This window comes from Leopardus geoffroyi, chromosome C2 (assembly GCF_018350155.1).
Source record: "Leopardus geoffroyi isolate Oge1 chromosome C2, O.geoffroyi_Oge1_pat1.0, whole genome shotgun sequence".
Classification (NCBI taxonomy): Eukaryota; Metazoa; Chordata; class Mammalia; order Carnivora; family Felidae; genus Leopardus; species Leopardus geoffroyi.
In genome coordinates this window covers 41,619,683-41,636,790 of record NC_059333.1, presented here as the reverse complement: position 1 = coordinate 41,636,790, position 17,108 = coordinate 41,619,683, and the positions used below count along the sequence as shown (strand labels likewise).

The 17,108-nt window shown below is 34.1% G+C and overlaps 1 protein-coding gene across 3 annotated transcripts in view; it reads right to left on the bottom strand.

Annotated features, from left to right (window-relative positions):
• Nucleotides 1-17,108, bottom strand: part of EPHA3 (EPH receptor A3) — a 357,381-nt gene that overhangs the window by 330,345 nt on the left and 9,928 nt on the right. For all 3 annotated transcript variants that reach the window (XM_045501700.1, XM_045501699.1, XM_045501701.1), the window contains exon 2: nt 7,473-7,537. In XM_045501700.1, the coding sequence (XP_045357656.1) occupies nt 7,473-7,537 (65 nt within the window). The remainder of the gene's footprint in view (nt 1-7,472; nt 7,538-17,108) is intronic.

Below are 17,108 nucleotides of genomic sequence, written 5' to 3'. Positions count from 1 at the left end.
CTTCCTGCATTTTAGATACCATTCACAAAGTGAAAGCTAGAAATCCAGTAGGTAAGACTTAGAATCCAGACTTCACACACAGCAATAATTCCACTACGGAAGGCAAATTACACTAAACTGGAAAATAGAAAAGCAATGAATCGTTCAGAGAGTACTTTTATAATTTCCACTCCTCTGTATGATTCATTCAATTCTAAACATGTCTATGTTTAGTTAAATGGAATTCATCTGCAGGATTCTGGATTTTTACCCTTAAACAACAATCAAGATAAATTTCAATATAGAGCTGTCTTTAGCTAGTTTTCTTTTCAGTTAACTTCCAACTCATAGGCTGACAGTATTTTCTAAATATACTTAACTAAATAGACCTGCTAGTACAAAAAACAGCATAATATTGTATGCAATATAAACATATATATATATCTATATATATTTATAGTACATAAGGTGTGTTCATATAGTTATAATTTTACTTACATTTATGCCATTAAAAAGGAAGTGGAAGCATTAATAGATACCATTTAAAATAACCGATTGGAAATAACCTTTTTTTTTTCAACAAATATATAATCAATGTTAACTTAGTTATCCTTCCTTGTTTTGGAAAGCTTTCATTATTCATTTGTTCAGGCAATTTTAATTTATGGACAACTAACCCAGGAACTCAAAATGTGAAGAAAAGGGGAAATTTCATGATGGAAATCAGTTTCACAGAGTTTTCACCTTCCTGGCTGAAACAAGTATCAATGAAATATTTGCATTGATGTAGAATTGCAAGCTGTGAACAAACAACATAGAACAAACCAGATTAACAGTCTGATATGCTAGTCTGGGGGAGGGGTGGTATCTGGCATGTAGGCGGAGGGGTGTCGGGAGAGTGACATGTAAAACAATCAGAAGTACTCCCTGAAGGAGAAACAATAAAATTTTGAGGAAATTCTAATCACTTAAAAATTTAAAATAATTGGACCCATTCACCCACATTTTGACTCTTTCAATTCAAAATATAGTGTCAAGATTGTATCCAAACTTTAGACTGCACAGCTTCAATGGTATAACAATCATGTAATGTCAAAGGCAATGTTTGGGGCTCTTAACTGAATAGAAATGTCAGGAAATACTATCAATTTTCCTTCTCCCAAATCCAAATCCAAGATATCACATATAGTCTGAGATTTAAGATTAGAAGGGGAAATCATCAAACTTACTTAGGAATAAGAAGTGATACTTGTATAGTTCTTTCACATGCATTATCATATATATTTTTTCATAGATGGATACACAGAAATACCTTATTTGCTCAAATATCATTTACTCCAAAGTGCTGTGACATAGAAATTATTTTTATTCCTTTTTTAAGAGTGAGGACAAATGTTAATGGAGGTTAATTGTCCTACATTAGATCACACAGCAATAAATGGCGAGGCCAGATTTCAAATACAAGTGTCTGATTCTAAACAATGTGCTCATTCTATTTGACCACTCTGCATATTTTCTTTGACATCATACTAAAACACTAAAAAAAACATAACCTGGGGAAGTCCAAATAGCAAGATATAATTAACAAAATAACATAATTATAATTATGCATTGCCTAGCCTTCATTTAGAAATAAAGATATTTAAACTTTTATTTATTTACGAGAAAGAGAGAGAGAGAGAGAGAGAGAGCAGGCAAGCAAGCAGGGGAGAGGGACAAAGGGAGGGAGAGAAAGAATCTCAAGCACTCGGCACAGAGCCCAATGTGGAGCTCAATCCTAGGACCCTGGGATCATGACCTGAGCCAAAATCAAGAGTTAGATGCTCATGCAACTGAGCTACCAGGTGCCCCTAGATATTAAGATATTTAATCGGGAAATTAAACATTGTATTCTATCAGAATGTCTTTACTTTGAAAGTATGAGAAGTACTAACAAAAGTGACTTAAACAAGGAAAATTCTTTTACACAAATCAGGGTTGTGTCAGGGCTCCTGGCCAATTTCTCTAGTGTTCACTGGGTTCCACTTTTCTGGTCATAAGGAAAGCACAACTGCTCTACACAGGGACACTGGGCCTTCACAGGGCAAGCCCAGGGGCACAAAGTACTTAGCCTCTCCTCATTTCTTTTTATCAGGAGGAAAACTTCCCCAGAAGCCAGTAGAATTCTGCTCCAGCCTCATTGGCTTTACTTACTCTTGCCTAAACCAATCACTGACAAAATTACTGTAATTATCATGATTAGCTCTCAGATGTTCTCTCCACAAAGTGGCAGAGAGGCCATTTTCCAAGAACACATCAGAAGGTGAAAACCTAAACAATATGGGTGTTCCATTCTCAAGAAAAAGCCAGGAAACAGATGGCGGGTGGGCAACCAACAGGGTTTCTTTGCCAAAAGAGCATTTTGTTTTTGCTTTGTTGTTGTTGTTTAATTTAAGTCCATTACCATAGGTAAGGCACCAATAAATGTCTAAGGAAATCTTTAAGGAAAAAAAAATTTAAAGAAGTTGAGAAAAGGGGGAAGGTAGAAAATAAAAATTCACATTTGCTAATTTTGAGACTTCTTTCTATCGTCGACAAATATACATGGATCACTCATCTCAGACTCTGCTTTTTCTACACTTCCCCTTATTTGAGTCTGTAATTAAGTGAATTGAGGCTCTAAATTCCTTTGTACTACTTAGTAAGCACATCAATACCATCATAATTGTAACTGAAAATTATACAGCTTTAACTCCCTCTGATCCCTCTTCTATAATGATATATATTCTAAGGAAAGCTTATATGATAGATTGGCATTATCAATCAATCAAACAATTTAACAGTCATATTTAAGCAAAATACTTTTTCAAAGTTGTAATCCAAAAATATACATGGGTTTTACATGTGTTGATTGTCCTCTAATCAAAGAATATTTTTTTTAAGTTTGTTTATTTTTGAGAGACAGAGAGAGAGAGAGAGAGAGAGAGAGAGCAGGGGAGGGGCAGAGAGAGAGGAAGAGAATCCCAAGCAGGCTCCAAGCCCAGCACAGAGCCTGATGTGGAGATTGATCTCAGGAACCACAAGATCATGACCTGGGCTGATATAAGAGTCAAAGGCTTAATCAACTGAGCCACCCAGGCACCCCTCTAAATCAAAGAATATTTAAACTACTGATTATTTAATAAAATTTCTGAATATAATTATACCCAAGATTCATATATTATAACTCACAGACTCACAGTTTATAAGGAAGAGAAGGTAATTGTTATATCTGCTTTACTAAAGTGAACAAACTTAGTGCCAAAAATAAAACTCTTATTAAAAAATAAATTTTGAGCAATGGGTGTTGTATGTAAGTGATGAATCATGGGAATCTACCCCCAAAACCAAGAGCACACTATACACACTGTATGTTAGCCAATTTGACAATAAATTATATTTTGAAAAATTAAAAAAAAATTATGTTAATAACACCCTGATAATTTCAGTTTACAAATTTTAAGTATTATTTTCAAGAATTTAATATAGAGAAAACCAAAGTCTCATTAAATTTTCTCCCAGATACTCATTTAGAGAATTTTTTTCTAAGCCTAATGGTATAGTACCATACTTTCTTACCTCTAAGATTTGAAGCACCATTTAAAAATAGATAGAAATACTCCTCCCAAGAAAATTATATAGGTTAATTGTAAGTTTTTATGCATGAATATATCTCTGGGGAAAAGGGAGAACAGAAATAGGAAAGAAGATACATCAATGAATGAGCCACCCTTGGGCCTTTCCCTCAAATATATTAATTTTATATAGCTCTGGTAACATAATCATTTTTTTAAATTTGTACTTCAAAAGATTTTGAATTTAGGTGAGAACAGGGCTGAGATTTAGAGAAGTTGCCAGCAGTGTCCTAGCATCTTTTTGGTGACCACAGCTCCTGATGGAGCACCATTATTCATCCCTTAAGAAAGGGTTTCTCAACAAAGGGAACACCAGATCATTCCTTGCTGTGAGAGACCTCCCTGCTCATTTTAGTTTAGAAAGCACCCTTGACCTTCCACACTAGACGCCAGCAGTGTCCTGCCTTCCCAGTTGTGACTACAACATCTCCAGATATTTCCAAATATCTCCATGGGGCAAAATAAACACTGCCTCCTTTCCAACCCACCTCCCCCATCACACTGAAAACCATTGCCCTAAATCAAAAGAGTAGGATTTTCTCGGGTATTTCCAAAAACATGGATGGACCTTGAGAGCATTATGCTAAGTGAAATAAGCTAGACAGAGAAAGACAAATATTGCATGATATCACTATTGTGTGGAATTAAAAAAAATACACATAGAAACAGAAGAAAAGTGGGTGCCAGGGGCTGGAGGTAGGAGATATAGAGAGAAGCAGGTAAAAGAGTACAAACTTTCACTGTAAGACAAGTTCTGGGGACCTCATGTAAAACATGATGAAAATAGTTGAGAACACTTATTGAATAATTGAAATATACTAAGCGAGTAGAATTTAAGTGTTCTCTCTCTCTCTTACACACACACAAAGCAGGATTTTCAGTGATTCAACATGTTATAACATTACAAATTTTTTCTCTGAAGTTTACATTCATATTTTAGCTAACCTAAAAACATATGTACTGCTTTTATTAGGGTTAATCAATCAAAACAATAACAAGTTCAATTTTTTTCCAGTTATTACATGTCACTTTATATGGAAAATCTGGAGCAAAGATATCACAATACTTTTAACTATCTACTTTCCTTTAAAAACAAATACAGAATTAATATATTTTTGTCATATTGATAATGGCAATGATTAGGCAATAAAAATAATTAATTTAGTCTAAAAGCACAAACAATTGTAAAAGCAAGAATGTGAACTCCCAAACCTTAATTTACTATGCAGCACTTTTACTCAAGAAATTCATCAGTTTCCCAGAATGAAATGAATATTAATCTAACATTTTCCAAATTAGTGCTACTTTTTTTTCTCATGGACATTATGGTTAACATAATACAGGGATACAGTTTAAAGGAAAAACACACTACACAGCACCACGTCACATCTCTCCCTCTTTTTATTTTTTTGCTTTGGGGTCTTGGGGTATTATAAATACCATGACCTGTTGCAGAGATATTTTTTTCCCTCCCTGCAAGTTTTAATGATAAATGTGGAAAGCTTGGCCAGCTGTTTTAGGCTAGTCAGCGCATCAGAAAAGGGGAAGGCAAGGCTGTAAGAAGATGCACCAGGAAAACAAAGAGGAGAAAGGCCCAGCTCCCGAGGATGGCTCTCGGAGGCAATTGTAAGCCAAAGGTGAAACTGATAAAACCATAAATGTTTGTAGACAAAAATGAGGTAGGAAATTGGGCAAGACGTGGGAAAGGCCAAGAGGTCTGTTATTCTAAGTAGTGATTTATTTTCCTTTTTCTTTTCTTTTCTTTCTTTTCTTTTCTTTTTTCTTTTCTTTTCTTTTCTCTTCTCTTTCTTGTCTTTTCTTTTCTTTTCACTTTTCTTTTCTTTTCCTTTTTTCTTTTTTTTTCTTTTTTTTTTAAGTTTATTTAACCTTAAAAAACCATGAGATCATGACCTGAGCCAAAATCAAGACTCAGTCGCTTAACCGGCTGAACCACCCAAGCGCCCCCCTAGTAGTACTTCTTAAATTTATTGTGCTCAACAACTACCTGGGGACCACATTAAGATGCAGACTCTGATCCAGAAAGTCTGGAGCAGGACCTGAGGGTCTGCATATCTAAGAATCTCTGGGGGATTGATATTGCTGGGTGGTGCATGTCCCACACCTTATGTAGTAGACTTCTAGAACATTCCTCCCCACCCCCAACATATCTCTGGAAGTAGAAGTGCCAATTTTGTTTCATCACAAAATCTGTAAGATTCACAAGGTAAAATGAATTCATTTATACAGTATTCTCCCTAAATTCTTAATATATAGAAATATGTTTTCTTTATACCTTCTTTAAAGGAAAACATGAGATTGTTGCTTTGAAATATGAGTTAATTTCTTATTGACTTTTTTAAAGCATATATAAGTAGCTATTAGTAAAATGTCACTGTGGTTTTTGCTTTTCATATATCCTTGGGTAGCATGTTTTTGTGGTAGATGCTCTGATGAAGTAATGAAAAAGTCAAATTTATAAAATCAGAATTAAAATTAGGCTTGATTTTAGGATGATTAATTTTAAATGAGTTTTCCAGCTCAATCCAGAATTTTGATTCACTGTTCAGAACTACCCAGGATGTTCTTTTATCCTAATCATTTGATTCCGTTTACACCTATGGGAAAACCAAATCCTGGCTTACTTCATACTCTCCCCTCCAAAGCAACTAACCAAGTCCTGATTATGTGATAGGTTTTGGCATTGTGTCAATGTCAAGGTGTACCAGGAAGAGAAGCAGATTCAAAGATGACAGATAGATGAAGTATCCCTGATGTAAAACATCCGCTGGTGAAGAAGAAGCTGGTAGTACCGTAAAAATCAGTATGTTTAGGCACAAAAATCTAAAGACTGAATACCGATACAAAGTGGAAGTAATTATAATCTCTTTGAAAAGAGGATGAGAGTAGGAGAAGAAATACACAAATTTGTTCCTCTCACAAGTATTTCAAAATAGCATTTTGCATTTTCCACACTCTATACTTGGAAACAAGGCATATTTAGGTACTTATTACACAATTTTGTAAGAACAAGAATTTTCTAAATGTGTGTGATTTTTTTTCTGAAAAACAAAAAGAAAGAAAAGAAAAGAAAAGAAAAGAAAAGAAAAGAAAAGAAAAGAAAAGAAAAGAAAACCAGTATTCTCACACAAAGTCTTATCAGAAACATTTGGGTCACAAACATACCGTACACTTGAACCATCTTTGTCACACTGGCAAAATACTAAAGGTATGTGAAGAGTTTAAAATTTAAAAGTAGCCAATTTTTTTTTCTAAATAAAATTCCCCAGTCTTAAGCTGATGCAAACATGATGCAGACATTTTAAGCAAAGACATTAAGGCAATGTGAAGAAATTAAGAAATAAGGACAAATAAACAGACAAATCAAAGGTTCATATAGTTGACAAACATATCCTCCTTGGAACAGGCACCAAGGTGGCTTTTAAGGCTACACCTCTGCAGTTCTCCAAATACACGCTTTATACATTACTCGAAATTTGAAATGTCTTCTCAATTCACCTATTCTGATCACATCACACAAAAAAACTTTAGATGATCACATTTAGATCATCTACATAATGCCAGTCATAATTAGAAGACTTAATTAGCACCATCAAGCAATTGGTAAATTCAGAAGAAACAAATAAAATTTCAAAATTTTAAATGAGTTCCATTGTACACAAATATCAGGCTGTCTTAGTCCATGTATTGAATCTACTGATAAAATTAACTTGTCACCAGAAGTACAGGAGTTCCTTTCAGAGAACATACCAATAATTCCTTCTATTCTTTAAGAGACAACACACAGAATGATATTCCCTTTCAATAGTTTACCAAACTCACCCCATGTGATGGATAAGAGATCCAGCCCAGCTCCCCTTGAATTGTTTTTGAATCCAGTAGATTGACTAAAAAAACACAAAAAACACAAATATACAAATATAGTTAAGAGAAATAAGTTATTTCTATTTGCCTCTGTCAAGTTAAAGTTGTCTGTTGCTATTGATATAACAATATTAACATGTTCAAAACACATGACTCTTTCTTTCTGTTATAGGAATATGAGAGAAAAAGAAGAAAATGGCAAAATAAAAGCAATCATAGGGAAAGTCAAGGAATCAGATTTCTCTGGCTTTTTTTAACTGTCTTGTTTATAAAGGTAGATCAATGTTCAAAATATTGATAATAATTTTTGACAAAATAATTACAGGTTTAAAGAAGAAATAGCAAAAATGCAAAGCAGGAACATTAATGCTAACATGGTATCAAAATAACTTCAAAGACCATTAATTTTGACAAATTTACATATGATTTCACTATGAACAAATTTCTTAAACATGCTCCCATGATGAATCAATATCAGTTTGTGTCTGATACAACATCTTTATATTGCCTGTGTCCAATATGAAGCAGAGGATTCTATCATGTGTATTTTCTAATACCATACAAATTGTCTACCTCTGTGTAACAAACAAAATGCTTAACTAATAATTTCAGGAGAAGCCAAAACAATACTATGTTTTATAACACTGCCTGGAATAAGCTCTAGTTATTTAGACAAAGTACTGTTACCCAAAGGCTTTAATGGTTTTATTCAGAACTTTGCACTAGTTATTAAAAAGTCTGATGAATAATAAGATTAATAATAACATTAATGCGGTTGCATTTTGAATATATCATTAAAAGAAAGGCAAATCTTTTCTTTCTAACACAGAGGGCATTCATTTGTAATGGACTAGAAATTAAAATATAAAAAGATACTTCAAGTCTAATTAATAACGAAAGGCTCACTTTGTTGATCTATTAAACGATGGAAACTAATGCTTTCACCTCATCCTTCTTCTAAATCAGAAAGCAATCCCACAAGTGACTAAGGGAAGATGGAGGAAATTTACACAAAATAGCCATGTATTATTAGAGCCATTGAATCACTAAATACAATCAGAAATCATTTTTAGGTTCCATATATACATGAATCAAAACATGACAGTAGTACATGGCACTGCACGACAGGTCCACGTGTTGTCAATAAAGTATTTCCTTATACACAAAAAATACTACCATTTAATCACCCCAGATAGGAAACATTTAATCTTATAAAATGTTAAAGAAATAATATATTTGACATATATTATTCTGAATTTTCAAGCCCTGCTTTTTTAAAGGAGGATATTTGGTTATCTAGATGAGTATTAAAAAATCGTCCTGATTATTAAGTTAGAAGACATAAAATTCTCAAAGTTAGAATCTCTAAGTTTTGCACAAGTGCAAGAAAAACGCATAAACTTAATTACACTAGAAATCCTTAAAGATTTTTTTCTCTCAATAAATTAATCCCAATGAGAAGTAATTATATTTAGATAAGAGAAGACAGTTGCTGCATGGATTACATAGTGCAATTTCCATAATGGTATTATTTCCCAGGATATCAGTTTGGAAATGAACAGTATGCTTAATTATACTGAAATTATCTGTCAAAAATGATTTTTAAAAATGCTTTACTGATTAATCAGTGTTATACGCAATATTTCAGATTAATCAATGTTAGAAAATGTTTGAAAATATAAGAATACATTTTCACCTTCAGATTAAAGTATTTTACCAACGTTCATTCTGATAAAGATATGTTCTACTGACAAAGTCTAGTTGGACAGCTCTATCAGACATCAGTTCATTTCTCTGAGTTTTACATATGATTTGCATAGAGTTTACAATACCAGTATTCATAAATCATTAGATCATATTTGTAATGCCTTGAGGGGTTTAAATGGTTCAATGTATTTGTGTGTGTGTAATAATTGAATATGTACTAACTGATGAATATGTGTCACTCAATATGTTAAGATAAATGGCTGACTTAATTTCAATATTAGTAACCAGAGGGAAGAAGTGTTTGAGGCAAAGAAAATATGATTGTTGTCTCCATTTAGTAAAATACTCATTGGAATGTAGGCTGTTAACTAAAGAACTAAATACCCTTAAGTTTTCTCTGATGATAATGAGGGAAGAAGGCTGGACCAGTCACATCAGCATTTGGTGTCTACTCAAAAGAGAATAGCAAAACCAAAGAGAATTGGATCACATTGCTGATTAAAATAAGTGTAATGGATTAATTAAATTTGTTGCATTTACCCAGAAATGGAATTTTTGGTGCACTCCATTTAGCATGAATGAGGAAAACACAATAGCATCATTACTCATGACTCTGATTCTGTTGTCTATCAAACATAATTACATCTGCCCTGGTTATCTCACAATGTTTCTGTGATGATCAAATAATATAAATGTATTTAAAATCACCATGAGATTATAACGTGCTATACAGATTCAATGTTCATGTAAAATTAATACCTTAACTAACAACCATACCATTTTGGCTTCTGAATTGTATTTATAACCAATCATGGATATATAATCTAATAGAAAAGAATAGTGACCTCAAAACACTTTTTAAAAGCATTTATTTTTGAGTTTATATGGTGTCTTTTGTTTATAGCCAAATCAGAAAAGCAGAATCTAAGAATACAGTCACTCTAAAGTGAATAATTGCTAAACTGGGACTTCCCAGGATATAAGCTCAAGTCTCCTGTGATCTGTTGTGCAGCAATCTCAGTGCAGCATAATTGAAATAAGAAAAAGAGAAAGTTAATGGAATTTGAAAGTCAACTTGTTGTGAGTGATTTCTCTGGATCCATTGACTAAATCCAACATTGCAATATAGTATATTGAACCTGACACTGAATCGGGCAAGAACTTCCATTACTAACGTTTTTCTCTCCTAAAATAAAAGTAGATTTGATCATAGCCTTTCAGGTGGTGCCACTATACAAATGTCAGCACATGGAAGAAGCAGAGAAAATTGTGATGTACGGGGTATATTCTAGTCTTTTGAGTTTTGATGATGATTTGCAACATGGAAGGTTTATTTCAACTGCTGAAAAAAATCCTGAGTCCATAATTATGAATTTTAACAACAACAAAAAAAGTTAGGAAGTTATTCTTAAACTCAGATGGGGGAGTGGCTTAATTCTTTAATAACTGCCTCCTGCCAGATTATTTTTCAAAGATATAAACTGTTCCTTACCAGTTTTTATATTCTAAATGGTACGATCACCAAATATTTTTGTTTGGTAACAGGAAACACGTAATTTCATTAATTTCAGAATATTTTCTATGCAAAGGTCCATATGGTATATGGACATATTTCTTAAATTAAAGCGATTTGAACTGGACACATTTTTAAATGTTCTGACTCTGAGCTGAGATATAAATCGGTGCTTTTTGGAAAAACTATTTGGAAAAAACTGACCATAGTCTGGATGGATATGGTTCTGGGTTTCCTTCACATGCTTTACTCTATTCTTGCTCTTAATCAGATAATATTTTATTGTAAATCTTATTTTAAATGTGAACGTGTTTCCATTCATGAAAACCATAAGGGAGTCCTTGCTCAAACTCATTGAATTGGCTTTCGGGTGGGCATTAATTTGAGATTTGCTGAACAAAAAAGGAAGCATGGTCTATGATGGGAATTAGAAGGGGTGGAATGGAGTACAGGAATAAGAACAACGTAAGAATAGAGAAAGTTGGCTCAAATTGGTGTCACTACTTCTATCAAGAAGGAACCCTTGCTGTCATTCCTGCCACTGATCTTTACTGTCACTTTTCCCACTCAGCTGGACTGTAGATTTAAGATGCACAGGAGTCTTGTTCTCTCTCCCTTTCCCATCCTTCATCATAACAGAGAGACAACCAAATGTTCGCTCCTTTTTCATTCGAATTAACAACGTTATAAAGAATCTTCTGTACCAGGAACTTATTCCTCCTTCCCTTCTTAATAATAATGCGGTAAGATGATTTCAAGGACTCAATTATTGAAATAAGTATTTTCAGTAAATATTACTTGTTAGGACGGATTAATTTTTTTAGGTATAAATTTCTGGAGTTTTCACTCTTAGAGAATCGTTAAAGAAGACTTTTTTCAAGAGCATTTCAAAGTTCTGATTCATGTGCCTATGTGTCCGCTTGGAAAGACTGAGAATTAAACATTCACATCTTGTAGATTGTTCAAATGCTGCAAATATGTAGACAGTGCTAAAATAATATTTAAAATTAAATGACAATTTCTTACTGAAGTGGAAGACGTTTTCAATTATCTAATAACACATCACTACGCTTTGTAGTAATGCTATTTGCATTTTATGAAATGTTAGTTGCATTTTATGAAAATATTGAGCTATAAAAATTATCAAATAATTATTTCTGAGGGAGCAGAGGACTTTAATGGCTAAAGAATTTCAGACTCTGACAATAATAAACATGTTTTCTTCTAAAACCTTCAGTTAAAGTGCCTTTAAAGCCATTTGCAAATAACTATAAAACCACTACAACAGAAAACAAACCCATCTCTTGACTATGTCTTGCATTTACTGAAGAAAAATGGCATTTCCTTTTCTGTTCACACCATCACTTTCAGCGTCCCCAGCCACATTTCTTGCGCACTACTTATCATTTTCATCACTTTCTGTTAGGATAGAAGGGGTAGCTTTGCTCTAGCTTACAGATAGCAGAGGGGTCCTTTAATCTGCTTACAGGTTGCACCTAAATGTTCACAAAGAGAAGAAGATGATAGAGAAAGTGATAAATTTTATTCTGGGTGTTGTAAATCTCGACTGTAGGACTCTGGTCAACCATAACATGGAGTGAAGAAACCAAGATGTGTGTTCTCACAGAAGCTCACCAAACCTCAGCTTTTCATTTTATTGGACATACCAGGATATGCCATTGAGAAGAAATTTAGAGAAGTCAAAGTCGGATTAACGTACTTATGTATTTCAACACTGACTTTATCTACTGTGATTATATACTCTTAATAGCTCCCACAGGCTTCCTGTTTATATTTATTTCTACCTAAATATAATGAAAACAGTTGCAATAGATCGAGTTACTACTGTATTTCATTGACTAAAAATTGTAAGTTTTTTTAGATTACAAATGAAATCACCTATAATTTATTATGTGCAGATAAACCTTCCTGTAAATTCTGTTAAGTTTAACAGGCATTTTGTGTCACAGAAATACTCATTTATGATCATTTCTCCATCAACTTACCAGCTAAAATCATTATGTAAAAATTAAACAAAAAATTGTTGTGCGAGGAGTTCTGTGAAAAAAAATCTCTTTTGTCACATGGTATTTTAATGGCTTATTTATGTGATATAAGCAGATTTCTGGACAAGGTGGTGTACTATCAACTTACTCTTTCTTATTAGTTTTTCTTCCTGAGCAATAATCTTGGATTTACTTCTATACAGGTCCTAATTATAGAAGAAACTGTAATGAGCTGCCTCATCTCAATCTTTGCCAGGGGCAGGGAGACCTCCTTGGATTCCAAACACACAGGCTTCCAATAAGGTGTCTGTGTTTTAATGACTAGAGCTGTTCAAGGAACTAACAGAAACATACACTAAAATTCTGCTTGAAACCTGGACACTTCAGTAATTGGAAACGCTGTGCTTTTTCTAGTGTGTTAAAACTTTCTTTTTTTTTTCCTTCTTAATCTGAGAAGTATGAAGGCCACTCTAATGTCATACTATCATGAAGGAAACAGCTATCAAACTATCAAGAAGGAATGTAATCTTTTTTTTTTTTTTAAGTTTATTTATCTATTTTCAGAGAGACAGAGAGCATGCACCAGTGGGGAAGGGATAGAGAGAGAGAGGGAGGGAGAATCCCAAGTAGGCTCCACACTGTTAGCATAGAGCCCCACATGGGATGAAAACCCACAAACCATGAAGCTGTGAGATCATGACCTGAGCTAAGCTGGACACCCAACCCAACTGAGCCACCCAGGCGCCACACGAGGGAATGTATTCTTACAACAAAATAATCCTTTCATATAAATGAGTGGTGATGTTCTACTCAGTGAAGTTTTAGTGAATTAACTACCTCAGATTTAATAACAGTGCCTCGAATAGCAGATCTCATTTGTTTCTGTGCATTGTCAACTAATATTATGAATCACTTAGACAAGGAAAATGTGTTTCCCAAAATGTAGAAGTTACCGTAAGTAGAACATTAATGATTACATTAACACTGTATTTTTTTTCAACATATTTTGCTTTTTTAAAATATTCTGGAAATAGCAGAACTTGTTGATTTCTAATTCAGAAAGACTTTTTCTGACAGATTAAAAAGTGAAAAATGAAAATATAGTATACAATTATAATATTATAAAAATAATCACTAAGGCAAATAGGTGCTCAAACTTTAGCATATACATTTTGCCTTCACACCATCAATGAGGATGCCTTGGAATACATTTTTTATTTTGTCATAAAATCTTGATTATCAGCACCTTCAACTACTAAAGGAAAGCTCTCTGTTCAGTCAGCATTTGACTGATGGCAATGAAAATGAAAGAGAATAAGCACGTTTGCCTATATCACAATTTCACTACAGCATTTCTTTCATTTTTATTTTTTTAATTTTTTAAAGACACAGAGAGATTGCAAGTGAGGGAGGAGCAGAGGGTGAGGGAAAGAGAGAATCCCAAGCACGTTCCATGCCCAGAACGGAGCCCGACAGGCAGCTTAATCTCATGACCATGAGATCATGACCTGAGCCAAAATCAAGAGTCGGATGCTTAACCTACTGAGCCACCCAGGCGCCCCACTACAGCATTTATTTTAGAAATAAAAGTATTCCTAGAATCCTTAGACAGAAGGATTCAAAATTTTAGCATAGAGAACAAAAAGTGCAGTGATGAAATTTAATTTCAATTTAAAAACATTCTCTGGACATCTTTATGACACAAAACATTTTCTTTTTTTCGTTTCAAAAGAAATCCGTTGTGGAATAAATTGGTTTGAATTTCTGGAAAAGGAGAATCAGGATATAGCTTTGGCTTCATCATATTCTAGAGGACAACCACATCTGGACTTCATGTAATACATCATGACTGATGTCTACAGATAAAGAGACACGTGCACATATAAACAAACTCTTCACCATATAAATATGGGTCTTTATAAAGGCCTACAGAGGGCCCAATGAGGAATCACATGCTTATCAGTTTAATTCAAAACTTTCTATATAAGAAGCATGGCATCAAAGGAAAAAATCAAAGTATTAGTGCTGGCGACAGAAAACTTTTAAAGTATCACTGCAAAAGAAGGAAGAATTCAGAAAATCCTCAATGTGACTTTTCTTGGTAGTGTAGTCAATATGAATAGTATAAAAAGCTTCTATTTTGGAATGGTTCTTTTTTGATATGCAATCATGTTTGTTTCCATACTCACACACAGGAGTATGCATGTAGTCATACAGAATTTACACTGAGCTCAGATGCATGCTTACTAAGAACAGCTATTTCTGAATGTTCAGTACTTTCAAAAGTGGTTTTTACTTTTATATATACTTACGCAAATTATTTTTAAAGTATTCTAGTATAAGCAGTAAAAAATTGGGATTATAATCATGCTACCACATGACATGAGAAAAATCATTTATCCTCCTCCTCCTTGTTTTTAACTTACTATTAACTTTTATATTTAAAAAAAATCTTCTCTATATCCCAGGTGCTCTTTTCTGGGAAGCTAACTGCACCCTCCTCTGAAGATTCATATTGCATTTTTTTTGTTATTTTTATATCTATGTTAAAACACAAAATTTTTAAATTTTTTTTTATGTTTATTTATTTTTGAGAGAGAGAGAGAGAGAGAGAGAGACAGAGCATGAGTGGGGGAGGGAGGGAGAGAGAGAGGGAGACGCAGAATCTGAAGCAGGCTCCAGGCTCTCTGCTGTCAGCCCAGAGCCTGACGCGAGGTTCAAACTCACAGACCGCGAGATCATGACCTGAGCCGAAGTCAGACGCTCAACCAACTGAGCCACCCAGGTGCCCCAAAACACACAATTTTTATAAGAGTATTTATTCTGTGGTCATCTGCCCCACCTTAGTTATCTTCAAGGGGAGAAAATATACCTTCCCTATGACCTTCTTTCCCAAAATCCAGTAAGAAACTAATACTCAGGAGTGAACTGTTTTGTAAATAAATAAATACAAACAACAAATTATAATATAGAACATGAGTTATTTTTTTTTTTCTTAACATTTTTCTTGATTCATTTTAATGGTTTTTACATTTATGGCTTTAAAATTAGATTTGAGTTTGGGCGCATGGGTGGCTCAGTCGGTTGAGTGTCCCACTTCAGCTCAGGTCATGACCTCACGGTTCGTGGGTTCGAGCCCCACATCAGGCTCTGTGCTGACAGCTTGCAAAGAGCCCGGAGCCTGCTTCAGATTCTGTGTCTCCTCTTTCTGCCCCTCCCCCACTCATGCACTGTCTCACTCTGTCTCTCAAAAATAAATAAATGTAAAAAAAAATTATAAAAATAAATTCAGGGGCGCCTGGGTGGCGCAGTCGGTTAAGTGTCCGACTTCAGCCAGGTCACAATCTTGCGGTCCGTGAGTTCGAGCCCCGTGTCAGGCTCTGGGCTGATGGCTCAGAGCCTGGAGCCTGTTTCCGATTCTGTGTCTCCCTCTCTCTCTGCCCCTCCCCCGTTCATACTCTGTCTCTCTCTGTCCCAAAAATAAATAAACGTTGAAAAAAAAAATTTTTTTTAAATAAATTCAGATCAGAAATGTCAAGAACACCATGATAAAATCAGAGTTTAGCTTTTTTGAGTTATCTAATGTACACAAGTCTTAACTTATGTATGGTAACCCAGACAGTAAAAGTAAACCAAGAGAAAAATACTATTCCCTTCTATTCTCCTTCTGTAACAACAGTTTCAATATTTGGGAATAGCTCTATTTGATGGAGTTTATATAACTAATAAAAGAATAACAAGCCAATTTAATTTTATTTATAATTTCTGTGATTATGCCAGTTCTTGACATTCAGTTAAAATGAAAAACCAACCATAAACAACTTTGGCATATGAAAGGGAAAAAAAATCACAATTTGGACATAGCTCTAGTTTTATGCCATCTTTGAATATTACAGGTAGATTAGGGGATCCAGTTGGGGAAAATTTACACAGTTAGATAGTGATAAATAACTTAGACATGATTGTTTTTATTTTTCCTCATCACCAATTTGCAATTCAGAGAAACAGAATTTTATATCATCTTGAATCTAAAAGGCATATATTCATTCATAATATTTTGCCCACAGTGTGGGGATAGTTCTGTTTTGCATAGGGATTACTATTGGTGACACAGACAGGCACACAAATAGTGTTGCAAAGTGGCTTCCCAGTCTAACTTCTCCTTACTGTGAAGATTACCATTACATGCAATAAATAAATGTCTTTCTAAAACCTATAGATTTGTATTAATTGCTAAATTAGATTTGAAAATCAGGAAATAAATATATGTTAAGTACTAACGAGCTGTTCTCTGTTGCCCTTCGTCACCCTAAGGTAGAGAATGTCTAAATTTCATACTGATGGGAAACCAACCAACTTTATCACTGC